At 53.0% G+C, this 26,216-nt stretch overlaps 1 protein-coding gene across 22 annotated transcripts in view; it reads left to right on the forward strand.

Moving 5' to 3' along the window:
• The window catches only part of LOC112914739 (BEN domain-containing protein 5), a 1,350,915-nt gene that overhangs the window by 1,143,969 nt on the left and 180,730 nt on the right, over positions 1–26,216 (forward strand). For 9 of the 22 annotated variants that reach the window (XM_072724032.1, XM_072724043.1, XM_025991873.2 and 6 more), the window contains 3 exons: positions 1,825–1,973; positions 7,999–8,212; positions 15,241–15,768. The exons of the other annotated variants lie outside the window; for them this stretch is intronic. In XM_072724032.1, coding sequence (XP_072580133.1) covers positions 1,825–1,973; positions 7,999–8,212; positions 15,241–15,398 — 521 coding nt within the window. In that variant the 3' untranslated portion in view covers positions 15,399–15,768. Of the gene's footprint in view, positions 1–1,824; positions 1,974–7,998; positions 8,213–15,240; positions 15,769–26,216 lie in introns of those variants that run through there. 22 annotated transcript variants of the gene reach the window in all.

Below are 26,216 nucleotides of genomic sequence, written 5' to 3' on the forward strand. Positions count from 1 at the left end.
AGTCAGGGCCGAACTGGAGTCCTTCTCTTGTCCACCATCTTCTCACAGAAGGAAACAAGAGGCTTTGGAGGAAGGACACGGTCCTGCCAGAGATGACCTGTGAGCCAGTGCCACAGGGACCTCATCCTCTCAGCCCAGCGCTTTCTCCTGTTGCTGGACTCAGAGCAGGAAGACACTTCAGACGCCACGCCCTCCGGGGAAGCCAAGGAATGACCTCTCCCCTGGTCTGAGAAAAGACCAAACGCTCCACTTGAGTTTGTGTCTCTGAGTCAACCTGAGATCTCACAGAGAGGAGAACCTTCGGCATCTGCTTCTGAAGTCGGATCCTTCATTCATTGTTGTCCTTCCTGTATTCATGTAGCAAACATTCAGAGAATAGCTCCTCGGTGCCGGGCGCTGGGGACGACGGGAAGAGCAAGGCCCGGGCCCGGCCCTTGCCTAGCTCACTCAGCGTTAGTGGATGCCAGCGGGGCAACCAGGATGCCACCTGCCCTTCTCTGCCAGCTCCTGCATCTCCAGGTCACTCACCCGCGGCCACACTACAACACAGCAGAGCAGGCGCACACCTGGCCTTGCCCTCCCAGGATGGGCCGCGCTTCTGCATCTGGCCCTCCTGCTCCCAGCCACGTGGCATTCTGCTTCGTACAGGGCCCACGCTTGCAACCTTGGAGACTGCCCAGCCTCCGTATTGCAGTTGGCACCCGTGAGCAGCTCGGGACGATAGTCTTGTCCTGGGAAGCTCTGTCATGAGAAATTTTAGTAACAAAATCCCCAGCACCTTCTCAACCACCAGCCAAAGTCTAGGCTGCGGCAACTGAACGCAGAATTGCGACTAGATGGTAGGGCTTTGGTGTATAAAGAGCCCTGTTCCAGGTGATCCACGTGGTTAGGATAAGGGAAGGGGAGACCACGAAAAGCATCGGTTACTTAAGGTAGAGGCACGGCCCCCGGACCTGCAGAGCAGCAGCTCAATCCCTGATCCTGGACAACCTCTGACAGGTTTGCAGAGGGAGCATTTCCAGGGTGCTGAGCTCCCCGTTGGCCTGTGGAGTTGCTCTCCTGCAAAAGATAATCAAGTCATTCAGTCTTATTTACTCATTTTCATCCTGTTTCTCTGCCCTTTGGTAATCAAGACACAATAGGTGATTTTAAAAAATAGTCCATCATTTTTAAACGCTAATGGAGAAGAAAAAAATATTCTCCTTAGAAAGCACCACCATTTATCCAGCTTCCTTTCACTGTTTAAACTGCGAGTAATTTGTGTTGATTGCATTAAAATAAAAATCAGGGTAGCTGCTAGATCAGGCAATCAGAAGCTTAATCTGTATTGTATTTTAATTTCTTGGTTGAAATGCTCCTGTCTAGCTCCATACTAGGTCTTAGGGAGGGGGAGCCTTCTGCTTTCCTACCCTCCCTTCTCTGGCTGTGGCCTGCTCCCCTGGAGGCTGCAGGGGGTGGGGGGTGCTTTTGGCAAAGGTGCAATTTGCATATTGCAGCGATGGCCATCCCTCCCACCCAGGTCTTAACAGGACCTCTCTTCTGAGAAGACAGTTGAGTCCCCTGCATTTCCATTCAGACAAGGAAACCCTCAAAGACAGCTTCTCATTCACAGAGCCTAGTTCATTCTTGTCTTCCAGTTTTCTTCCTTTTCCCTTGTGACATATCTCATATTATTTTCAAACCTGGGTTTAAGTGTAGTCCAATGGACAAAATAAGCCAGCATATTTATTTTGTGCCACTATGTGCTGATAGATGCGTAGTTAAAAATATTTGCCTTTTATTTTCCTTGGAGTTCTAGACAGATCTCTTTTCTTAACTGCCTAGGTCCTGCCATTGACTTGGAAAAAGTAAAGTCAGAATGTCTCGAGCCCGAGCCGGAGTTACGGAGCACTTTCAGTGAGGAAGCAAATACGTCGTCCTATTACCCCGCTCCTGCACCTGTCATGGACAAGTATATCCTAGACAATGGCAAGGTAGTGTTTCAAGCTCACTATCCATTCCCTGCGAGTGTTTGTTAGCTAGAGTAATGATGGAGAGTGTGGTGGGAGCTTCCGGAGGCACAGCTTGGCCGGCTGGCCTCCGGCCTGGGCCTAAGTAACTATTTCCAGAATTCGTGTGTTGTAACTAGTGGAGCTGTACTGGGACTTGTTCTTTTCTGACCCCCCTCTATGTTTTTTTAAATACTGGGCCAAAGAAATTGTAAAACTCAACTGACATTTTAAAATAGCTTAGTAGTGAGAAAGATTTTAAAAAACATGGCCGGGATCCATGGGTGGCGCAGCGGTTTGGCGCCTGCCTTTGGCCCAGGGCGCGATCCTGGAGACCCGGGATCAAATCCCATGTCGGGCTCCCGGTGCATGGAGCCTGCTTCTCCCTCTGCCTGTGTCTCTGCCTCTCTCTCTCTCTCTCTGTGACTATCATAAATAAATAAAATAAATCTTTAAAAAAAAAAAGCATGGCCGTTTGATGAAACTTGTCCTACCTTCCTATAAAAGCAGATACATAAAATTTGTACTAGGAAGCACTCTGATTGACCAATAACTCAATACGTATCCATTCACTATGTACGACGTACCTACATGTTCTAAACCGAATGCTAGACCCCGAGGATAAGCTGGTGAATGAGACATGCTCCTTGTTGCTCAGCTGTTTCCGAGCTGTATATTCAGCAGTGGTTAGCTCACAGTCCTAGGACTACATATATCTGCTCAGATTGTCTTGTAGGACCCTTAGAAAAAAATCATGAAAGAAAATCTAAGGACTATTAGTAATTATATTGGTACAGGCGTGAAAAAATGATGAAGTAGCCTTGGAAAACCTTAAAGTCACCTGATACAGCAGCAGGGCAGGGAGGTAACTGTTGTGACATCCTTCTGACATCCACATGGATTCATCTTGGGAGAAGGCTGTTGGAGGCCTTTGTCTAGGCACTGGTCAAGGTCAGTGGTAGTGTTCTGTCTGCCACCGTGGCGTACGTTACAGGCATCACCTCTCATTCTCCCCAGAGAATCATCTGTGTCAGTCTATTTTTCCTGCCTTGTGCTTCAGAAGGTCTCTGTTTATCCAGTATTGTTCCCCAGTGGGCTGATGAGAAAGGAAAGGTTGTTTTATTTGGGTTCTTCCAGCTATACCCCTGCACTGGCCAAATGGAGACAAAAAGCAAATATTGTCAGCCGAGGAAATGAAACGTGTTAGTCTCGAGGGCTGTCTTGGATATCCCGCCATTCCCTCCTCTCCCACTGAGTGCTGCCTCCCCGCAGAGGCAGAACTGATGCGCCAGGCCATCGCCCGTTCTGTCTTGACCTGCTCCAGCCAACAGGCTTTAAAAGCCTGCTTTTCAGGGGAGAGGCGGCATGACGGGGTGGAAGGAGGAGCCCAGAGCCTGCTGGCCCCACGGAGCTCTATCTCTGTGCTTTCTGTGGGGCCTTGCTTGGGTGGGCCTGTCCCTTCTCTGGGCCTCAGGATCTCCATCTTGGCGAGGTGGGATGGGTTATTGCTCTCCATAGGCCTTGAATGACTCCAAGTGCACATCTAAGTTGGGTGAATCTTCCTCCATCGGAGATAAAAGAAAGGACTATTCTATGTTGATTTCTTTTTAGTGATGACCACACTGTAGAGTGGCTAGAGACTTTCTTAAGATAGCTTCCAAGAGAAATATCTTTCTTCCTTTGATGACTGACAGTTTCTGAGCATTATGGGGGCTTCTTTTGCAAAGATATCATTTTTCCATCTCCAGGAAATGGGTCTCTCAAACCTCATTTAATGTTTTTAGAGGAGTTGCACAACAAATCTTAAAATTGAAAATTTTTGTTCGTTGGTTGTTGCCAACATGTTGCTATAAAACTGACCTGACTTTTGTTTACAACTAATTTGTAGTTCAGCAGAGATATTTATGAAGGGAGAGGAGAGGAAGCGGCCAGGCTAGAGATGCAGGCAGCCTCCCAGAGCAGCGGCATTCCCTACATCCTCATTGTTCTTGGCTCTGCTATGGTTCTGACCCTTTCTTTTCTCTGCCTGCATGAACAAAAGCCTTAATCTCTACAAAGCCTAAAGCATTAGAATAGGATCCATTTCCTAGTAGGAAACTAGCTTTGTCCTATAAAACATTTCACAAAGCCGTTTTTTTGATCAAGTCCCATCCTAGCAGATGCCGTATTTTTAATAACCTCCCTTGACACATAAGGCTAACATTTTGGTCAAATAGCGAACTATGGTTTATGTGAATAGGGCTTGCCGCGAAAGTTACTTTCTGATTCTGATAAAATTCATTGCTTTTCTTTGTCTAGGATGCTTTATTTCAAAAACTCATTGAATCACAAAGCTGCAAAGACCATTAAAGTTTAAATAGTCTAATAATTTATCTGTGGCATAGATGGGGAAACACATCCAGAGCAGGGGCTCCTCTGTCGTTAGAGAGTAGGTTAGAGACAGGCAGAGAGGACCTGGAAGCCAGGTCTGCAGGTTCCCAGGCCGGTGTTTTTCCCAGTCTATACTGCTGCATCTCTGAAAGCTGGGCATTGCTCCCGGAGACCCTGAGCTTTGCTATAACCTCAGGAGCCCTTGTCCCAGCATATACCTGTGATTGGTCTTACCCAGAGCCATTTCTTTCTGCGCTCTAAAGTTGGCTTTGTACTCAAGTGCATGTCAGAAAATATTTTCTTCTCTAAAGAACCACAGCTCATCAGAACTGAAAGTCTGTGCCATTGAAACATATTAAATATGCCCATCAGTTTCTTAACTGCTTTGTGTTCAGACTAGTCCTGATCAGTTTGAAGGGGACAGAAGAGGCAAAGCCTCAACCTGTCCCCATGGAGATGTACCGTGAAGGGCTGAGTCAGGTGGTGAAGGCCCTCAGTAGGCTAGAAATTCAGAGGGGGATAGAACTTAGCCCTGGAGCAGTTGAAGAGTGTTTCCTGGATTCGGGACTGGGGCTCAAGAGATTAGCAGGCTTAAGAAGACATAGAAGGCATTCGTTCCTGAGCAGAGACACCACGGCTGGTGGGGGTGGGAGGAGAAGGCGGAGGAAGTAACAGTTACTAAATGTGTGCTGCCCTCCTGACATTTCATTCATGTTATGTCACATAATCTGAACAGCTCTGAACAGCTCTGTGAATTCAGGGGTGTCTCACCTCTTCTCCACCTGAGGAAAGTGATATTGGAGAGGTCAAGTGACTAGCCCAAGGTCCCCAGCTCGTAGGTAGCAAGGTCAGAATTCACACCCAGGGCTGGAGACTCCAGCGCCCATCTTTCCGTTACCGCATACCGAAAGTAGAAGGAAGGGTAGGAGCTTGAGAGCTTCATCGTAACGGCTATAGCAAGGAAACAAAGGCTAGGAGGTTGACTGGAAAGAGGATTCTAGACGGCTTCTAAAGCTGACTGAGGAGATTGGACTGATGTGATAGTAAATAGGGAGCCATTCAAGATTCCAGAAGGTTCACATAGAAACAGAGTTGAAAACTATGGAAGTCATGTAGCCAAAGAAGGAAAGCCGTGTTTAGGGGAACTAATCTGCAGTGTTTCTAGAATGCTGCAGCATTCTAGCAAGGACTGGAGCAGGAAGGCCAGCCCGTGGCTTCTCCTGGTTACCCTATCTGCAGTAGTGACCCGCGGTGGGGGCCAGCTCGGGAAGTGTCTGGGCCAGTACAGAGGAAGGCTCAAAAAGAAACCCAGTAGAATGTTGATGCAGTAGATAGGCTATGTCCCCACCATGGCCATGGCCCTGGCAGCAGCAGGCAGGCCTGAGAACATGGGCTCTAGGGTCATACAGATTTGGGTTTGAATCTTGATTCCAAAATTTACTGCTAGTGTGTCTTAGGAAAGGTAATTTTGTCCTTCTGAATCTTTATTCACATCTGTAAAGTGGGAATAATAACTTCTACCTATTTCCATCTCTTGAGGTTGTTACAAGGATTAAATAAATTGAGGGTACTATACCTGGCTCATTACAGGTACTCAAAAAATAATACTGCCCCCCTTATCTAATAGAACATTGGCCAAAGTGACTGTCATCTCTCTTTTCAGAATAGTAAATTAAAAGACTATAGGAAAGCAAGGCCCAGGGTAGAAAAGAGCAGAGGCTTTGAGAAACTGGAGCTGTCTTCCATCTCTGAGGTTTTCTGATTCTGAGTTTGATCTAATTCAAATTCCCTGCTTCTCCCCTGTCTCAGGAAGCTTGTGAGGGCAGCTTCAGAGTGTCATCAAGGGAGGTGAGTTGGGGCCCAGCAGGGAGCAGCAGGAAACTTGTCCCCGGCATGCCTCGTCTGGCACACAGACTGCCCACCTGCAGTTGAGACTGCGGAGGAAAGGCCAGACTTGACCTTGGATCCATGTTGCCCAGCTGGCCCCGGGCAGCACATCCCACTTCCAGGGCTGCTTATCTTCCCGAGCCACACAAGCAGATTTGCAGGACTGAAGCAGGCAGCACAGGAAGACCGCGTGGATCTGGTTATCTGATATCAGGCCTGCAGAGATCTGAGTGATCTTGCCAGTAAAAGGAAGCAAAGGCAGATGAGGCCAGGAGGCTTGTTACTTACTGGCAGTCATGGGTGGGCTGTGTTCCGGGTTGTTTTGTTTTTGTTTTCTGATGATTGAAAAACCTCAGTAATTGGTGAAGGAGGAAGTGTTGCTGACTGACCTGTCTTCCCGGCTGTGTGTGTCCACCTTCTTTTCCAAGCCAGTCTTCCGTAGAAAGATCCAGTCATCTTTGAACAATAGTTCTTGCCTATCTGCCATCAGTTTGGGGTGTGCGCAGTCTCTCAGACCAAGACCTCTCCAGGGAGGTCTCCTGACCACAAGAGGTGGTTGACCCACACGTCCTTCTGAAGACAAGGACTTTTGGCAGAGCCCCGTCATGACCCTTAGAAAGTCTAGCTCAATATCAGCTTCCTCCTCTCCTTCCCCTCAGAGGCCATTTGCACCCTCCATAGACTCACTAGAAACACAACATAAATGGCAATGTCAAAATCAAAACTATTTTTTAACGATAATATTAGCAAAGGGTTTTGAGTTGTTAAAAGAGCCAGAAAAGAGAAACAATTTGAAAACCTATAGTTTATTGCTAGATCATTCTGAGTCTTTGACATTTACTGACGCTGCCCTGAAACTCTCTGAGTGCTTCCCTTATAACGAGCGTTAGATTATATTCTATTACGTGTGCCATCAGAATCAGACTGGGGATGCTGTGGCTGTGTTTAATCTGTTAAAGTCTTAGGTGTTCTGAGCCAGAAGGAACTCAGAGGTGAAATCCCCCGTTCCTGGTTCAGTTCACGGGAAGCCGGAGCCAGAGGCGGGAAAGGACTTGCACAAACACACTCTGATGAATGGCGGAGCCTGGCAGCCGCCTGCCCCACTCCAGCGGGCAGTGGTTTTCAGACTTCGCTGTACACTGGAGCTACTTAGGGAACTTCCAACCATCCTGGTACCTAGGCCAACCCACAGTAATAAATCAGAATCCCTGGGAATGGGGCCCTGGCACAAGCAATTTTTAGAGCCCTAGATGACCCCTGTGCGTGCCACTGCTGAAAGCCACTGTCCCAGCATGTTCACGTTACAGGGAGAGAAGTCTTTCTAAAGTGTGGGAGAGAAAGAAGTGAACCTATGTGTTCCTGAGGTATGGTCAGGCTCTGAGTGGCCTCGTTACAACATGAGTGCAGCTTAGGTTCCCAGCCCTACAGCTTAATCGTCGAGTGACTTGGCAACTGGCGTCACCTTTCTCAACCCAGTTTTTAGTTTTCCCATCTGAAATGAAAATTGTATCTCAACACCTTCCTTCCAGGGTTGCCATGAAGATTTGAGATAGTGGCTATACAGCACTCAAATAACCCCTGGTGCACGATAGGTATTTAGTAAATAAGTATTATTTCCCTTAAATAAAGCTAACGTACTATTTATGGAATGGGTCCCTGATAGCTGTGCAGCAATGACTTTTAAAGGACAGGAAAAGTTTCCAACTGCCAGCCTGTCCGACTACACAGGTGCTTGTGTTCTTATCCCTTTCAGGTCCATCTGGGAAGCGGGATTTGGGTTGATGAGGAGAAATGGCACCAGCTACAAGTAACCCAAGGAGATTCCAAGTACACAAAGAACTTGGCAGTCATGATTTGGGGAACAGATGTTCTGAAGAACAGAAGCGTCACAGGAGTTGCCACAAAAAAAAAGAAAGATGCGGTCCCTAAGCCACCCCTCTCGCCTCACAAACTAAGCATTGTCAGAGGTAGGTCACTGCAGAACCGAAGCCCTGACGGAGGTGCTGCCCTGTACTCTTGGGACGGTACGGGACCCAGTTCAATTCCCCAAACATGAGGCTTCCCCATGCCAGGCCCTGGGTGTGGACCTCCTCCCAGAAGAGCTCACGTCTAACAGGGAGGTGAGACGTGGACACAAGTACAGTTCGAGGTGCTAGCATGAGAGGGGGACTGATGACATGTTGAGGGACGTCTCAGGAGGGGAGGAGACCCCCAGCTGGAGAATCAAGGAAGGATTCCTGGGAAAGAGGGTCAGAGGGTCACTGCACTGGGCCTCAGAAGCTGTGCTCCTGACCACTAGTCTCTAAGTGTCCAACTGCCATGCTTCAGTGAAGAAAGTAGACTCTAGCAATAAGGACATTTTGAGCAGGCCCCATGCCAGGTTCCAGGGCAGACAACAAATATGTCGGGTAATTTCAGGTTTGGATAAAGCTGACGAAGCATCATCACATGTTATGGCAGGACAGGGGGCTGTGTTAGCCGCGGCGGCTGGAGCAGGCCCGCTGGGAGGGGCTGGGGACTGGAGTGGAGGAGGCAGGCTGTGGATGGGAGGGGTGCTACGACGGGATGATAAACAGGTGCAGAAGCCAGCCTGCTCAAGGGATGAGGAAGCTCCGGACAGCCCCAGACTCATGGGGGAGAGCAGAGTGAGATCGGGAGGTGGGCAAGAGCGGGTCTTGAGGGCCGTGAAGGCCACGTGAACAGCTTGGATCCACTCACAGGAGAAGGACGGGGGGGGGTCTACAGATCGTAGGGTGACCAAATGGGAGGCTCATGCAGGGGTTCAGTTGGAGGTGACAGTGCCAGGGGCTGAGGTTAGAGCAGTGGGCGTGGGAAAAACTGCCAGATTTAGGGTATGTTTGGGAGGTCAGGGTAGCAGGACTTGGCGAGATTAAGTGCCCAGCCTGGGGTTGCCGCCCTGACCTGGTGTGCTGCAGCACAGCTGCCTGCCTGCCTCATGACTACTGACGTAGGCAGCTACGTATCTTTAGACAGGTAACCTTTAGTTGGCTGCTGTCTGGAGCGGTGGTGGGTCCTGAGTCGGGAGGTCGCCCTGAGAGAGCGGCCCTCCTGGGGAGGCAGCCCCGCCCTGCCCGATAGGTGCCTGCCAGTGACCGGCCGGCCCCTGGCCATGCTTGCTCTAAGATCACCTGCCGTGTGTCGGCCTCAGGCACCAGCCTGACCTTCCCTGATTCCGCTCCACGTCCTCGCTGCCTGGCGCAGGGCCTGGCACACAGTAGGGGCTCAGTACGTGAAGTCTGAACAAACGGAACACGAGAGCGGCAAGCTCATCCCCGACTGGCTGGCTCTTGGGGTGATTTCTTGCAAATCGCGTCCCCTCTGTGTCTTAGTTTCCTCAGTGGAAGCTTGCCTCTTCACACAGCTGAAAGGGCTGCCTAGGGTTACAGCTTGGGAATGGTGACGTTCCAGCTACCAGAGGAGACGTTCTCTGCTGCCATGCGCTGCCCCCGCAGAGCCATCGTGACCCCCTGATGATCACATCATCGAAGCTCCCCATCTTTCTCTTCAGCTTTGGGGCTCCCCCTGCCCACTCCCAGGGCGGGCTGATGGCAGGTGGAAATAGCCAGGTCTCCAGAACCTGCGATGGAGGCTGGGGTGGCTTCGGGGTCGCGTGGAGCCCACCCTGGTCCATACAGCCTTCGCCTCTGTTTCCCCGAGCCTTGTGCGCCGCGGGTACCGAGCGGATGCCCGGTGTCTCCATCCGTAAGGCCGGGATCGCAGTCCTCGCCCTGCTGCCTGGTGGCCCACACACACATTTTGAATGTTCCTTAAACCCCGTTCAGATGACATCCCATGCAGCTGAGGGGCCCCCGGTGCTACAGAACCCTGGAGCCATGTGGCGTGGGGCCATCCCAGGCTCACAGTCTTCAGCCCCACCTGCCAGCCCCCCGGCTTTCCCCACTGACCCGCTCCCCTCTTTCCCACGCCCTTTTTAAACCTCTGCTTTTCCTGACAGGATGGCCCACACCTCCCTCCTTCTCAAAAGACGGCCTTGCCTCTTCCTCGCTAAAGAGAAAAGGACTTGCGCAGCTCTGAGCTGCAGGCCTCACTGGAATTAACTGTCCCCTCCGTTCTTCTGCCTCACGGCCCCAAACAAGAGTTGCTGCCTTCTTTGGGGCTGCCCATTGTCTCCTTCTGGGTCCCAGCCCTCCTGGCCTCCTCAGTACCTGCAGGCATGCTCCCGCGCTCCTGCTTTCTTGCAGGGGCTCGTCTCTCTCTCAAGGCTGCTTGTACCTCCCACCTGCTGCCATGTCTCCTTTGGCCTTTTCATGTCCGGGTTTCTTATGTGTTCAGTGCCCCTGCTGTCTGGTGTTCACCCCCCAGCCCTCTACTCGGTCTGCTCCTGCCGAGTGTCCCATGGACTCCCTCCTTACCAAATCGGGCGCCTCCTCCCTGTGTGATGGGACCACTCCTCCTCTACTGAGGGACCATCCTCGAGCTCGATTCCTCCTCTGCTTCCCTGGCTTCTCGTCCCTTCTGTGGGCTGCTCTTCTGCTGGCCGCCTCTGTCCCCAGGGTGCCCTCTCTCTCACTCCCCAAGGCCTCCCCCTGCCACTTCCCACCGGGCCCCTGGCCCTCTCTGTGTGCCCACGGCCGGGCTGAAGTCCGCACTCCTGTCCCGGCTCATAGCTGCGGACCCGGCCTCCAGGGACCCCTCTGCCCTCCCCTCATGCCACGAATCCCGTTCCCCACTGTGCTCTAGCCACAGGGGCCTCTTCCTCTTCCTTCCCATTCCCACCGTCAGCGGTGGCCTCCGCCTGCCCCGCACATCCTGCGTCCTCCTGGCCATCCAGAGCGGCATCCCAGCAGCCCACCCACCGTAGCCTTCCCTCTGCTCTCTGTCAGGTCAGCATCCCCCAGAAAGTCTGCGAAGCATTTCTCGTCTGTTCCTTAACCTGGGTAATTGTCTCCCCAGCCCCGTGCCCCTTAGAATATATGCTCCTGAGCATCCTGTTCAGGCCTAGCAGGTAGTGAGTGCTCAGAAAACATCTGCCAAATCAGTGAACGATGTTCCCAAATCTGTCTTTGGCTCCATCCACACTTCTGAGTTCCCGAGCTGAACATCGGGGTGCCCTCGGCACCCGCACAGCCTCCCCCCCCCTCAGTGCTCTCCCCCTTTTCCTGTCTCCGGGGCCTCCCGCCCCTTGCCCCTTCCGTATTCCCCGTCTTGGTGAAGGGCACCAGAGATGCATCATGCTCGAGTCCCCCCCATGCCTCATTCTGTGTGTTGTGCCCCCAGGTACCTTAACTGCCCCCTGCCGCCCTGCCCCACTGCACCCCTCACAGCCCCTGTGTCTCCCCCATGCTGCTCCAGCAGCTTCCAGACTCCTCCCTGTCCATTATGTAACCAGAAAGCAGACACGATCCTGTTAGCACCACCCCGTCACAGCCAGGCGTGGCGCCCGTTATTAAAAGTTAAGCTTCTTAACATGTCACGGAAGCACCTTTGTGACCTGGCCCGGCCAGCGCCCAGCTGTTCCCCAGCCGTACACCCGTAGAGCTCTTGCCCTGGTAACTGCGGTCCCCCCTGAACAAGCTTGGCTCCCTCGTCAGGGAGTCTGTACGTGGTTCCTGTGCCTAGGCCATCCGTCCCCTCGCTGCTTTGCCTGCCTGGCTGCCACCAACCACCCAGACCTGCTCAGACAACCTGCCTGCAGGAAGCCTTCCCTGGCCTCTCAGGGCGGTGGACACTTCGGTGTGTGTCCCAGAGCCCATCGTGCCCACTTCTGTTCTCTTCCCACTGTATCTCTGCCTCCCAGGGGCCTGCTCCAGTGGCAACCACTCAGCCCAGAAGTGCTTGCCCTGCAAGTGAGTGGGGAGGGAGATGACTTGCCCAAGGCCTTCCATCTGGTTAGGTCAGAGCCGGCCAGAAGGAGGCTTTCAGACCTCCTTGTCTCCAGAGGGTCCACAACACAACGTTGGTTCTTTCTTTAACTATAACCAGCTCCCACGGGGCCAGGGAGACAATTACCTACTAGGCAGGTTTGAAGTCGGTCTCCTATCCCACCGCACATTCACCGTTTTAGCCTAATTATTTGAGCTCCCCGAGACCGCATCGGATGGGCCTTGCCACTCAAGCTCCTTGTGGATTGAGATTGCGTGTGTTAATTTGATTTCTACCACATTTAGTCTCACTTGCCTACAAAATGGCAATCCTTGATGCTCACGAGGATTTTCTCGTCTCTTTGATTTCAAGGTCGTTCCTTGTGGGACGGCAGCAAGACAGGTGAATACGACACCGTTTTAGAACATTGAAAGCAGGAGAGCTGTAGGAGATCTTGCTTTAATGATAAGCTCCAGGATGACAGTTAAACCTTATTAAGGCCAAATGACCTTTTGCAGAGTGCCTTGAGTTTTCTAAATGAGCCACAGCATTGAGTTCTGGTTAATTTTTATAACTTTTTTAATAGGACACATTAGCGCTGTTATAAACCTTGTTAATTAAGCAATAATCTCAAACGCTCCCTCGCAGAGGGAGACATTCCCAGCAAGTGCAGGTGATTAATATCTAGAGTCTAACAAAGCCTTTTAATCAACCGGAGGGGCCGTGCAGCACTCCTGCCCCCAGGACAAGAGTACGTCGGGATTCTGGGGAGGACTCTTGGAAGACCTTCCTCCATTTGCCCCTCCGGTGACCCCTGCTAGGGCGCCGAGGGCCACCCCCCACCACTGGTCTCGCCCCTTCCCTCTTCAGCCTCTCCACCACCCCCCTACCTTCCAGGCAGCTGCAGACTGAGCCCTGAAACGATCCCCTCGGATTATCTGGTTTGCCGTCCTACCTTCACAGATGGTAAAACTGAGACCCGGGGAGATGCCCTTAGAGGCTGCGCAACTAGGGCAACAGCCAGATTCGACCCCCTGAACTTTGAGACGGTTCTCAGCCTCCTCACTTGATTCCCTGTGAGTGTCAGCTTCCTCCTGGCCCCGGGGCCGATATGGAGTGTCCAGGCGTTCCTGTCTGTGGGAGAGACGCTGGTCACAGTCTTATTAGACCTCGATATGTGCTTGGAGAGAGTCAGGAGAGTGTGGGAACACAGAGGCCGTGGGGTCTCCTAGCGCCATCTGGTCCGTCCCGTGGAGGCTGAGTCTGGAAGGATGAGTAGGATTTAGGCACCGGAAGGAGCCAGGCTAGTCAGGGAGGAGACGATCGAGGACACAGACTTGTGGGATAGCCTGGAGCGGGGGGGGGGGGGGGGGGGGGGGGGGCTGTTTGCCAGTGGACCTCGCAGCAGGCAGAATGGAGAGGGACGGGGCCTCCTACCTTCTTGTCTCAGTCCCTGTGGAAAGACCAGGACAGGATGAAGTGGAGATTAGCAGGCCAACCAGAAGGCTTGTAAAGCCTGTCAGTGGGGAGGGGAGGGTGGCTCAGACACAGAACGCCTATGGCACATGTGCACCTGCAGCGCAGATGGCACCAGGGGGCAAGCTGGTCGCGTGCACAGGGGGGCTTGGTGCTGGGGGCGGCAGCAGCAGGCCTGAACTCACCTCCGCCTGCAGGCCTGCACCTGCTCTCGTGCAGTGGAGGGATCAGCAGTGCTAGGCCTGCAGTCCCTCCCAGTGCTGACATGCTTCATCTCCAACAGGACTACCTGCCACGGGCTCACCTGCTAGATGAGATTTTGTTTAGCCCCCCTGGCAGCTCCTGAAGACTGGGCGAGGAAGTGCAGGTTCAGAGAGGTTCAGATTCTTGCCTTCGATTTTATACTCCAGCGGTATATGCAGCGGTCCCCATGCACATCCACAGTCCCTCAAGTCCCCTAGGTTTCCCTGGAAAACTGTTCATTCATTCACTTAACATGTTCGCTTAACCTTGTCCCTCCGCAAGTTCTTCTAGGCCCTGGGAACGAAGAGTCGTCCCCATAGAAGTGTAATGTTCCTTGCGGTTCCAAGAACGCTTACGAAATGTTTATGTCGCGTGCTTCATGGCAGCCTTAAAAAAGCTAATCTGTGGTTTGTTGACCTTCGTTATGAGATGAGGTATCTAGGGCAATGATTTGCCTCAGGTCCCCAGGCTAGGAAGTGGGCTGCAGTCAGGCTCCTGTCAGACCTCGTGCTCACTCTTGGCTTCGTCAGGGAGAGTGGCCATCCTCAGCCTCGTTAGTAATCACCACCATGGGATGCCACGTCACACCCACCAGGCGGTCAAAGCCTTAGGAAGCTGGCAATGTCAAGTGCTTTTGAAGATACAGGGCAACCACTATGTGCATTCACTACTGGTAGGAATGCCGGTCAGTGCCACCACTTTGGAGAACAGTTCACTGGGCACTACCCAGGAAAGTTGGGGACGCACACCCCCTAGCATTCGGCAGTTCCCCACAAAGGCCCGTCCCCTGGAGAATTTCCTGCACGTGTGCTCCAGGAGACGCGCACCGGGGAGTTGGTAATTGCAAAACACTGGAAACAATCCAAGTATCCATTGATGGTAAAATGGATCGGCAGACGGGGGAGTAGTCCCTTCAGGAGACTAGTACCCGTCAGTGAAAATGGATGGGCCGCAGCTGCACTTGCACTTGGGTAAATCACAAAACCGTAATGTTGAGCGAAAACAGAGTCAAAAAGATACATAAGGTCTGGATACACTAGGGGCACAGGTAAAAAACAGGGAAGAGTAAGCAGTGTGCTAGTTAAGGATGTATAGATACGTGATAACACGGAAAGGAAAGAATTCAGGAGAGTGCTTCCCTCCGGGGGCGGCGGGTTCAGGAGGGGCCTCCAAGGGCTTCGAGGGGGCCAGCCACGCCCCACTAAGCTGGGGGTGGGCACACGGATGTTGTATCATTATTTTAAAGCGTAAGCTGACAGTTTATCCTATCTACATTTGTGGTAGAAATCCAAGGGTGCAGCTGTGCCGGGCCTGGGCCCTGGTGTCGGGAGGTAGGTCGGGAGGCAGGTCGGGAGGCGGGTTTTCTTTGCGCCCTTGAGAGGTCGTGCTGCCCCGCTCCATTAACGCTCGGCCGTCTTGTCTCCCTGTCCAGAGTGCTTGTATGACAGGATAGCACAAGAAACTGTGGATGAGACTGAGATCGCACAGAGACTCTCCAAAGTCAACAAGTACATCTGTGAAAAAATCATGGACATCAATAAGTCCTGTAAAAACGAAGAACGAAGGGAAGCAAAGTACAATTTGCAATAAACTTTGGATTTTTCATAAAGCCTTATCGTTTTCCTTGCGTGGCCCGTGATCGGGGCGATGGTGCCGTCCAGACCGGCCGCCATCCGTGGCAGTGCGTGCGCCGGGAGCCAGCTGGTTTCCAGGGCCTCGGCTTGCCCTGAACTTGGACTTCCCACTCCAAAGACGTCAGCCGGACGTGCTGAGACTTGGGCAGCGCCCTGGCGCCAATGTCTTTGTGGGGATGGGGAAGCGCTGTCTTTGCGGAGGGGGATGGAGTGTCTGAGCTGCCTACACACTTGACTGAGAATTTGAACTAATATTTTTACCATTCAAGGACTTCTATCTCTGTTTCTCTATTTTGTTCTATAATAAAGCTTCATTAATTCTTTGATGTAGACAATCATTATCCTCATTTATTTAAGGATATCAAGTGTACAGTGGAGGTGACCAGTATCCTTTGAGGGGTGGACCATTCAGGTGGAGAGCCAGAAAACTCATAAGGGGTGTGGTTGCCGTCTGCAGATCTGAAGGGCTGCCTCGAAACCAAATCACTATCTCTTACTTCAAAGGACAGACCTAGGACCAGACGCCGCTCTCACTCAAGATGATCTGAGATCCAGCTTCCTTGATAAATTGAACCCATCTCTGTGAAAGGGTGTAGGCGCGGTAATGTGAGATGTGGTCCAGCGTTACCGCCAGGAAGTAGGGGGCAATGTCACCTCGTGTCAGTTCGTTTATCCTTTTATATCTCAAATGATCTTTCAAGTTACATAATTTTTATCTCATGCAGCAACTGCTTCTCTAAGGTGCCTGGCGCGCAATCTGGCAACCACATTCGATCTTCCTGTTGATTTGCACTTTCTGTAATGCCTGTGAAGTCAGCATGGTATATTGGAAATGGCAAGGGTTTGGGGCTGAGCTCCTGGGTTCCAAGCCTGGCTCCCCCGCTTGCTTTGGGCTTAACCTAACCTCTTGAGTTTCCGTTTTCTGTTCCGTAAAAAGGAGATACTATCTACCTTGCAGAGTGGCTATAAGAATTCCTTACCGATATATAAAGTGTTCAATAAATGTTGCCAATTATTATTTTCTTCATTTCTGGTTATTGGCTTTTAGGAACTGGTTGGAAAACTCCAGCCTCTGGTTTTCCTAATGCTTCACCCTTGAGACCACGGAGTGTCTGTAAGCAAAAGGTCAGGGTCACTGGGATGAGTAGGGGAGGTGGCTGCCTCTTTGAGGAATTTTATTTCAGTAAATAAAAGAATCCTTGGTAATGTGACATGTTGTACTCTTGCTCATAAGATGTGTAGGTGTGAATTTCCTTTTATGGTATTTCTTCAGCTTTCCACAAACTAGCAGTGCAATCTTGGACTGACCACCTAACACCTTAAGAGTCCTTATCAGTATAATGAGGAAAATTCTGTCTACCTCACAGGCTGTATGGTTAATTAATAACAACAGACTATATATGTCAGGACTTCTCTAAACATTTAACATAGTTTTACTCATTTCCTGAGTAACGTTCAAGGCAGTAGTCGTGTTCAGTAAATCCATGCTGCTAAGATGGGTTCATTTCAACGGTGTGGGCATGAGTAGCACAGAAGCATGAGAGACTGGAGAAAAGTCTGCATTACTCTGAGCTCATCCCCTGTCCTCCCCAACTGTGGCAAAGATACAGATGCGCAGGAGCTCTGTGCCTTTCCCTTCAAAGACTATTTTATAATACGGTACCCGCTGTATAGGTGCTTTTACATTAGTGGAGGAAATAGTCATGGAAATCTACCTTTAAAAGCTATGGGAGATGTGAAGGTGCTTTATATAATGTACATCACATAGAGTAGGGACACATAGGGTGTGAAAGATTCTGGGATCTGTGTTCAAATCCTGACTTTACCACTGCTGACAAGGTCATTTGGCCTGTCCGTGCTCATTTCTTTTAAAGTAGAGATAGTGATCCCTAACTCAAGGTTGTTGTGGAGAGTATTCCAGGTAATATCTGGAAATCTCAGAGTCACCCGGATGTTACTTTTAGTTCTTAAGGCAGAATAAAATCAAAAGTGGATGTGACAAGGCAGGACATAGAGCCAATTCTGATGAGCAATCCGGAGAGGTTTGGAGCCTAGTTAGACTGAGATGGTTTTGAGTCCCTCTTGTGTGCCTAGTACCCTGTTACTGTCCTACAAGGACGAGGCCATCACTCCTATATCTGTACCAATGAAGAAATGGGCACAGAAGAGGTTAAATGACGTGTGGGCCAAGGTCTCAGACTTGCCAGCAGTGGAGCTGGATCAGAACCCAGGTCTGTGCAGGATCTGCCCTTTCACTCTTCCCTGACAGGTGAGTGGGATCTTAAGGTCTGAGACTCCAGGACTGTCATTGCAGGGTATCTTAGAGAGACCCAACTTCCGTAATTGGAAATGGGTCTCATTAATTCAAGCCATTTGAAGGAATTACAGCACCCATTATAAGGATTCACAGTTTTATTACATTCAAATACATACACAAAACGCAGATTCATTTTGTGTAGTAGAGAGTAGAGAGTTTCCAAATGTGTCCAATATTAAGAATTTACTGAGGCTTCAAGTACAGACTTCTGGGCCATGGCTTAGTGCGCTTGAATCAGGAAGTTTGAGATAGAGCTGGGGACGCAGGTGCCACCCCTCAATACTTTCAGTCTAGTGGAAGTCATTAGAAGACCTACTCTAACGGAGGAACAACAGTGGTTACCAAGTAAAAAGACGTGTTCCTTCTAAAGCGCCTGAGGATATCTGGAATAAATCTTCTTTTAAATAGCTAAGGATCCACCCCGAAAGCTTGTTTGGAGTCACTCTTTCATGATCACCAAGTGCCGTGTAGTTGGACGGTGACTTTCAGCTTAAGCACCAATGAGCGTCCCCTCGCTTTTGTCCTTAGTTTCTTTCTTTGGGTTCCCGTGACAGGCCAGGGAGTCATGTAGGACGGGACAGTCAGGACTGAATCGGCAAAGCCTGGGTTGATGAGGTTTGGGCACTGTCTTCAGAAGCCCGGGCAACAAGTTCTCGGTTCCCAGATGAACCTGAAAGACGTGGCTTGTTTTTATTTTCTGGCAGAGGAATGTGTGTTAGTGACCATTACGTGCACACGATGTCTTGGATGCATTTCAAATCATGACTTGCTTTTGTAGTTATAAGGAAATACAAGCCACTTCATAGAAATTTTTGGAAAAATAGGGAAAATGTCCCAAACCAGGCTACTGCAGGCATTGTGATGTATCCCTCGTGGTCTCTTTTTCAAGGCCACAAGTATGCATTTTACGTACCTGAGATCCTAGCGTACGACGAGGCTCGTATCCCTCCCCTTCCATTTCTCACGTTTCCCTGCTGCTCCGTGAAACTCGACCATCAATTCCAGCATCTCCCAAGCGGACGGCCGTCAAGCTGTGGCGGGGTCAGCCACGCTGGGCCGCGGGGCCGAGGGGGTGCCAGGTCCTGAGAGGTGCCACTGCACCCGGGGCCCAGCGTGCCGGCGGCCAGAGCCCGATCTGGAGGTCAGCGGGTTCGGGTTCAGTCCCAGCCCCGCTCGTACCGCCTCACCCGTTGTGGGTTCCGTCCTCTCCGAACACCAGCTCCTCTGTTTGCAAAATGGAGAAATAATGTCCCGTGGTGGGGGGTTAGGAGGACTGAGAATGTACTTGAAGCGCCGGGCCCACCCCTCTGCTCTGCTCTCCCCACACCCATCACCCATTCAGGGCCCCCGACCCCAGTGCCCCGGGCCGGTCCCCAACCTGCTCTGACCCCTTACGCGGTGCCCTGCCGCAAGGCCCCAGACAGCCTGTCTTCATCCCGCTGCACTTGGAGCTCGTGGGCTGCCCGTGCACACCAACCCGCCCCTCACGCCTCTGCCTCCCCTGGCCGGCCTCAGCCCCGACGAACCCAGCTGCCCACTTGCCCTTCCCTGGCTCGTAGCGGCTTATAAACAAAACTCAGGGCAAGATTTCTGTGTGCGCAGTTTTTTCCCTCCATATTTTCTATCATTTTCTTAAAGTCATCTTACCTGGGTCAAAAGAAATAATAACATTTTTTTTTATCATTCTTGATACATGTAATGAGTGTCACCATGTTCTCAATCATTTTGCCAACTTAGCAGGTGAACACTAGTACCTCGTTATATTTTCTTTGATTATTTCTGAGATTGCACAGTTCCCCAGAGTCGGTTGGGCCTTTTTTGCAGAAAATAAAACCTCAGCCTGTAAAAATCTCCAGCAGAATCCATTTCCTTTTCTGTGTTTAGTTTTCTCTGGACAATGTGTTTACCCTGGGCATATAAGTTTCACCTTTACATCTGCAAATAGACAAGTCGCCAGATACATCCATCACTGCCTTCGAAACGGCTTCATAGGCTCGTGGAACTTTGAGTCAAAAGTGAGCTTTGAGGTCCTCTACCCAGACCTCCTATCCACGTAAGCAAACTGCTTGCCAGACCATGCTTGGATACCCACAGGTGCGGGGGAGTCATCTTCCCACCCAGGAGTCCATCCAGTTCTTGCCGTCACTGGCACGTTCTTCTGCTGAGCTAAACACTCACTTCCCTGAGACCTCTGAGGTCGTTGAGATTTTCTCTTCTGAAGTCACCCAGGACGCTTCTCCTCATAGCCCTTTGCTGAGTTGAAGGCGACAATCGTGTCTCTCCACCACCTAACAAGTAATTCAAATTCCGTTTTACCGTTTTCACAGGAGGGAGGCTGCACGGGGAAGAGCGGGGCTTCCGGACTTGGCCCTGTGTTCGCACTCTGACCACCACTCACTAGCAGGGAACCTTGAACGAGAGCTTAGCCTCCCTGAGCTTCACCTCTCTCGTTTCTCAAGTGGGAGCGTAATGCCGACCTGCCAGGGCGCACCAAGGCCTTTGGGAGGTAACGTGCGTCAAGCAGCTAGCACTCGGTATCTCTAGGCCAATCCCAAGAGCTCTGACCATCCTGGTTGCTCTTTTAGGTTGTGTATCTAAAAGGTAAGGTTCAAGAGCGGACAGGGGCTTTAGGAAGGGCCCGAGTGCCACTAACCAGGGCAGCTTCTCGCCTCTTAATGCTGGCGTAGCTCTGTCAGCGTGGCCCAACCCTGAACGAGCACCTCCTGTGATGCTCTCCTGTGGCGTGGAGGGCCACCAAACTCGCCTCTGCTCCCTCTATTTGGCTAACACCATACTTGTCCCTTTAGCTCACAGTTTTATAAGAGCAGCACAGGTCTTGGAGCCAGAGAAGCTCACACAAAATTCAGATCCTGACTTCACTATTTATTAGATTGAAGGAAATTGGTCAAGTTTAATGTCCCCCAGCCCCCGTCACCCTGTCCTGTATGCAGTTGTTCTGGTGATCATACTGGCCTGCCCCTGTGCCAGGACTAGGGTCCCTGCCATCCTAGCTCCGGCTTCCATAGGGTGCTTCTTTCTGTTCTTTTTCTTCCCTTTTTCTTTTTAGCAGCTCTTTACACACCCTCCCCCCATGCAGGTGTATGGTGTGTTTTTTTGTTTTGGGGTTTTTATTTTAAAGATTTTATTTATTTATTTATTTATTTATTTATTTATTTATTTATTTATCTGAGAGAGAGCGCGCATGCAGGGGAAGGGCAGAGGGAGAGGGAGAAGCAGAGTCCCTGCTGAGCAGGGAGCTGATGTGGGGCTTGACCCCAGGACTCTGGGGTCATGACCTGAGCCGAAGGCAGATGCTTAGCCCACTGAGCCACCCAGGCACCCTTCAAGTGTGTGTTCTTAAATGAAATACAGAACTTTGCATTTATACCTCTTCCAGAGATTTCATCTTATTGGTTTCAGCCCAACATTCCAGCTGGTTGACATCTTCTTTTCCATTTGTGTTTAAAATACAAAACAGAATTTGAGAAAAGCCAAAGCCAAAAAAGAAAATCCAGCCATAATCCCCAGGACCAAGCCCAACTGCACGTGTCTCCGGGGAGCCCCTCCTGTCCGTCCAGGGGCAGCACCTCTTTGCTCCCTGGCGGCTGCCCAGCCTCCCATGACCCAGCCTCATTCCTCCCCCATCGTGTGGCGCAGCCACCGCTTTGCTGCCCCTCCCAGGGCTGGGCTGTGACTACCTCGTCATCTCTGCTGTGCTGTTGTCTCTCGTGTCTCCAGTGTCTTGCTCTTAGAGGTAATCCTGCCACTAGCGTCTGTGGTTGGTTGTTTCTTAAATTCCCAGGACTGAGCTAACCGTGTTCAAGGGCGAGCGTGTTGAGTCCTTTCCGTGCGCGGTGGGGTTGCTCCTCGAGGGGTTCAGTCCTGTCTCAAGTGGGGTAGACGCGCGTGTGTTTCTGGAATTTCTAAAGAAGCGTGCTGAATTAACTTTCTATATAGATGTACGTCTTCAGCTCCCTCTGGGCCAGTTGTCTGTGTGTGCGCTGGGGTGTGTGAGATCCTTAGGGAATCTGATTCTAGGCTACGCCCTCTCTCCCGGTTCTGTGGTGTGTGGCTAGGACCCTTCGTATCCTTACCAAAGTATCAATAATAATGTTTAGTTCAGTGACAAGGAAAGAGCCATGAGGTCCCCCACTACAGATCCCTTCTCGTCTCCAATGAGCCTTTTCTGGGCTGGGCCGCTCTCGCAGCTAGAGCTCGGCCACCTGGGAACGGCTCAGGCCGTGGCACCTGGGCTTACACCTGTCGGATGAGAGTGGCTGGCAGTTGAGCATCTGTGTGTGGGTCCATCCCTCCGAGTGTTGGGGTCACACGTGCTCGATGTCTAGCCTGTGCCCAGCACTCGGACAGGCACTGCAGGCCAGCTCCAAGCAGGGAGCCGCAACCGCGAGTGGGGCTCCGAGCCCCATGCTCTTTCCTCTGTCACCCGTCCCGAACGCGCGCTCCGCCATGGGCTCTGGCCCGAGGACTGCAGGGGAGGCAGGTTCCACATTCCGGCCCCGCCTGGGTGCCGAGGCCCCTCGCTAGGAAGGCCGGACCCCGGGGCCTGCTGCCGTCAGTGGCTGGTCTGGGGTGGGGGGCTGGACAGCAAACATCAAACAAGTAAGAGAGTGGCCTATGGTGGTGAGCGCCCCGGGAAGGGCTGTGGGGGGCGCCGGCGAGGCCCTGGAGGCCGTGGGCTGCTGCGGGCTGTGCTCACCCAGGGGCGGGGGGCTGCCTGGCCGTGGGGGTCCCGGGCGGCCACGCTTCTACCCCCGGGGGGGGAGACGGGCGGCTTGAAGACACGTGTGGCCGCGGCAGGCCCGCGCGGAAGCAGCATTTCCGGGAGGGAGAGGAAACCGGCGAGATGCTGGCGGGGAGCGGCTCCTGCCGGCGACCCCCACCCGGGGCCCTCGTCCCCCGCTGCCACATGCGCCCTGAGCTTCTGTTCCTCCGTCGGGAGAACGAAGACCGCGGTTCTCACTGTGCAGTGAGGTCGGAGGGCGAAGGGGAGACGCACACGGGGAGGCTCCGGACGGAAGAGCGGCCCCGGGGAGGCGCTCTCGGCTGGCACCGGCCCCGGGCTGCTGGGCCCCGCTGCACGTGGGAGCTGAGGGATCCTCTTACTGATGCGGCCTGTCAGCAGACGTGGTAACGTCGATGCTGGGCGGCCGACTAGCCCTGAGGCCTGGCAGGCACTCACTCTCTCTCTCTCTCTCTGCCTCTTTTGCCCCTGCCTCTGGGGTTCCCTCTACGATCCAGTGAAATCCCAAGTGAAAGTGTGTGAGCAGGAGCCCGGCCTTAGGCCCTGGCCCCGCCGTGTCCTGGCACTGCGCGGCGCCTGGGCTCCCCGGCGGGCCTGTGCGCGTCAGCATCCCCGCAGCTGCGGCCTCCGCCTAAGCACAGTAAAGCTTCGAGGCCAGTTTATCGACGAGGGGTCATCTGCATGCTGTAGACGTCGGCCTGCGTCTGAGCCCAGGGCTTTCTGAAACGACAGCGAGATGGTTGCTCCTGGCCCAGGTGGCCCGGGTCCGGCAGGCTAGGAGCTCATGGAGGGAACAAATGAGTGAATGAATGAATGGCTTTATTGTCATCACTCTAATAACACAAAGACTCACCGGTATTGCTCTGTGATTCCTCCTGGTAGCTCTCTGGTGTGTCTTTATTTCGAAGACAAGGAAACAGACTGAATTTCCTGAGCCACATAATTAGCGGATGGACCTTAAACCCCAGTCTCCCGAGGCGAGATCCGATGCTTTACTCTACCGGTGGCTCTGGAACTTCACCTGTTCTAGAATCACCTGCGGGGTTCGTTGAAAGCCATGCCACAGGCCCCGGCCCAGACTTCCCGGTTCAGCGGGCCTGGTGTGAGCTCACAAAGTCACACTCGCCTCCAGCTCTCGGGTGGTGCCGACACTGCTGGTCCGGGGACCGCACTTTGAGAGCCACCGGCCTAAGCAAAGGCCCTTTTCCGAATTACGATCATGCCATGCAGTGCGGGATCGCACGCTGGTGACCGCAGACTGCCGAGCCGGGGCAGCAGCCATGGATGGAGGGCACGGAGGGCGACCGAGGCCCCCCGCCAGCCCCACGGCCCAGTGCTTGCAATTCCAGAGGTGAGGCTCGCCGTGCTGAGACCCGCCCTGCCAAGGGGAAAAGGGGGTCCTCCGTGGCCGCCCAGGGCAGGTGCTGCAGAGGATGAGGGGGTCGGCAGTGGGGACGACGTCAGGCACTCGGGAGGGCAAAGCCTCCCTGTTTGATTCGTGTGCTGTGCCCATTTCCGGGTGTCGGGGACGTGACATAGAACCAAGAGCCAGACCCCCACGTCCTCCCCCTGCACCAGCATCCTCCCAAGCAGCAACTGGACTTACGGACACGTACCTATGCTAACTTGTGGGCTTTCTCTCTCTGTGCGTCCTGCATCTGGACAATTCACAGACTCTGTCATAATTACATTTGTCATCCACTTTAGCGCCTTGGTTTCTGTTTTGTTCACTGGTGTATTCTGAGCACCCAGCACATAGTATACACTCATTAAAAAATTATTGCATAAATAAACGTGATATCAAAGACTTGGTAGAAGGCTGCGGCCCCAGCCCAGACCTGAACTAAAGCAAGGACCCCAACGCCGGAGGAAGGAGAATGGGGCAGAGACAAACCCTGGGGTCGTTGCAACTCAATCTCAGCGGAGGAAGGACAGGCCTGTCCCTCAGCTCCTGCCTCAGGGCAGGCCGTGGGAGCCCGGCCAGGCCAGTGGTGTTATGGCAAGAAGGAGGGAATAAACATCCAGGGCCTGGGCCACTCCCACAAGGGAATGCGATCCTCCCCACCCCCTGGAAGAGGCCCCTGATATTTATCCAGGAACTTCCCGTGAGCCCAGATTGCCCGCAATCACAGTGGACACCCCTGAGCTCCTTGTAGCAGCCACAGATGCCACAAAGCCTCTCTGCAGCGGTGTTCTCGGTTCCCTGCCATTAATCCCTGGTACTTGTCACTCCCGGTCATCTGCAGCCCTGCCCAGAACTCAGCAGACATGGGAGGATGGGATTTTCATGCTGGGATAATTCAGAAGGCTTTAGGGTCTGAACCACGGACCCTGTCACAGGGGCTGTGGGGATCCGTTCATACACACCGCTTCCCCTGGTTTTGGAGAGCGGCGACTCACTGAAACGGTTTTGTGGCATCAGCGGTGCGTCCGCACGGTCATAAACCGCCCTGTGCCTCCGCTAGTTTCTCAGCCTGGGCTGTCACTGTACCTGCATCTTTCTTGCTGGACTGGGAACACTCGAAGGGGCCACCATGTGTTCCTTCGTGTGTCCTGGGCCCAGCACAGGGCTGGGTGCAGGTGACATGGAGCTGTCCCTGCACTCCTGGCCTCTGATGACCAAAGGCCATGCCCAGCCAGCAGTTCCTTCTGCCTGGGGGTTTAAGGCTTTGCGGGATCAAGAAAGCCCTTCACGAGGCTGTCATGAGACCTCCCTGGCCTTGTTCCCCCAGGAGAGGGCATCACCAAGTCAGGAAAGAAGGAAAGGCTCTGGCAGTGCTGCAGTGGGGAGAGAGGAGTTGGGGAGGTCTCTGGAGTAGCCCAGGTGAGCGATGGTGAGGCCCAGACGCCCACTGTCCTTCCTCCGTGACTGTTGGCACCGTCAGACTGGAACCCGGCTGCGGGCGCCGTGATGCAGCGGAGCAGGGGGGCTGCCGGGCACAGCATGCAGGGCGCCCCCCACGCAGCTCATGCCCTGGGGCTGGGGGGCGGACTACAAGCCCGGCCTGGACGCTGCGCACACCCTCCATGGAGACAGCATGGGGGGGAGCCCGTGCGGGCTTGAACCTCTCCTCCACCACTTTTCAGGAACATGACCTTGGACACACAACGGAACCTTCTGGGTCCTCAGATCCATTAGCTACGTAGAAAGATTAACATCACCAATGTCTTCCGGCTGTTGTAAGAGCGTCGGGCACGCGGCAGGCACCTAGTGGGTGCTCCCTAGCAGGTGCCCCCGCCCTCAGCGACGAGGCGCGCTCCACTGTGCGGGGCTCAGGCCGCCTCGGCCTCTTGTGAGCCTTAGTTTCCCTTGTGGATATTTTTCTTGAGCAAATTTGACCCGTAACACTGTGGGAGCTAAGGTGTGTTACTTCAAAACGTTTACCCCTTACAGTAGGATGGCGCGCGGCGGTGTTGCCCCCCTGGTGTGCAGGCGGCCCGAGTTACCGTCTGTACTCGTGATGCCGTGGGCCGCTCTCCACGGCTGGCACAGCACTCCTGACAAGCCGTTCCCGTCCCGGTGCCCGTGCCCCGTGGGCCTGCTCCCCTGGGACACCTCCGTTCCCCAGCTGGGTTGCAGGTGCGGGTGCGGGTGTGGGGGGCGTGGAGCCCCGGGCCCTGGGTGTGAGCCTCTCGCTGCTGAGCAGCTGCCACCATGGGTAGAAGGAAGGGGGCCCTCGTCCCTCTTCTCAGTG

The sequence above is a fragment of the Vulpes vulpes genome, chromosome 10 (assembly GCF_048418805.1).
Source record: "Vulpes vulpes isolate BD-2025 chromosome 10, VulVul3, whole genome shotgun sequence".
Classification (NCBI taxonomy): Eukaryota; Metazoa; Chordata; class Mammalia; order Carnivora; family Canidae; genus Vulpes; species Vulpes vulpes.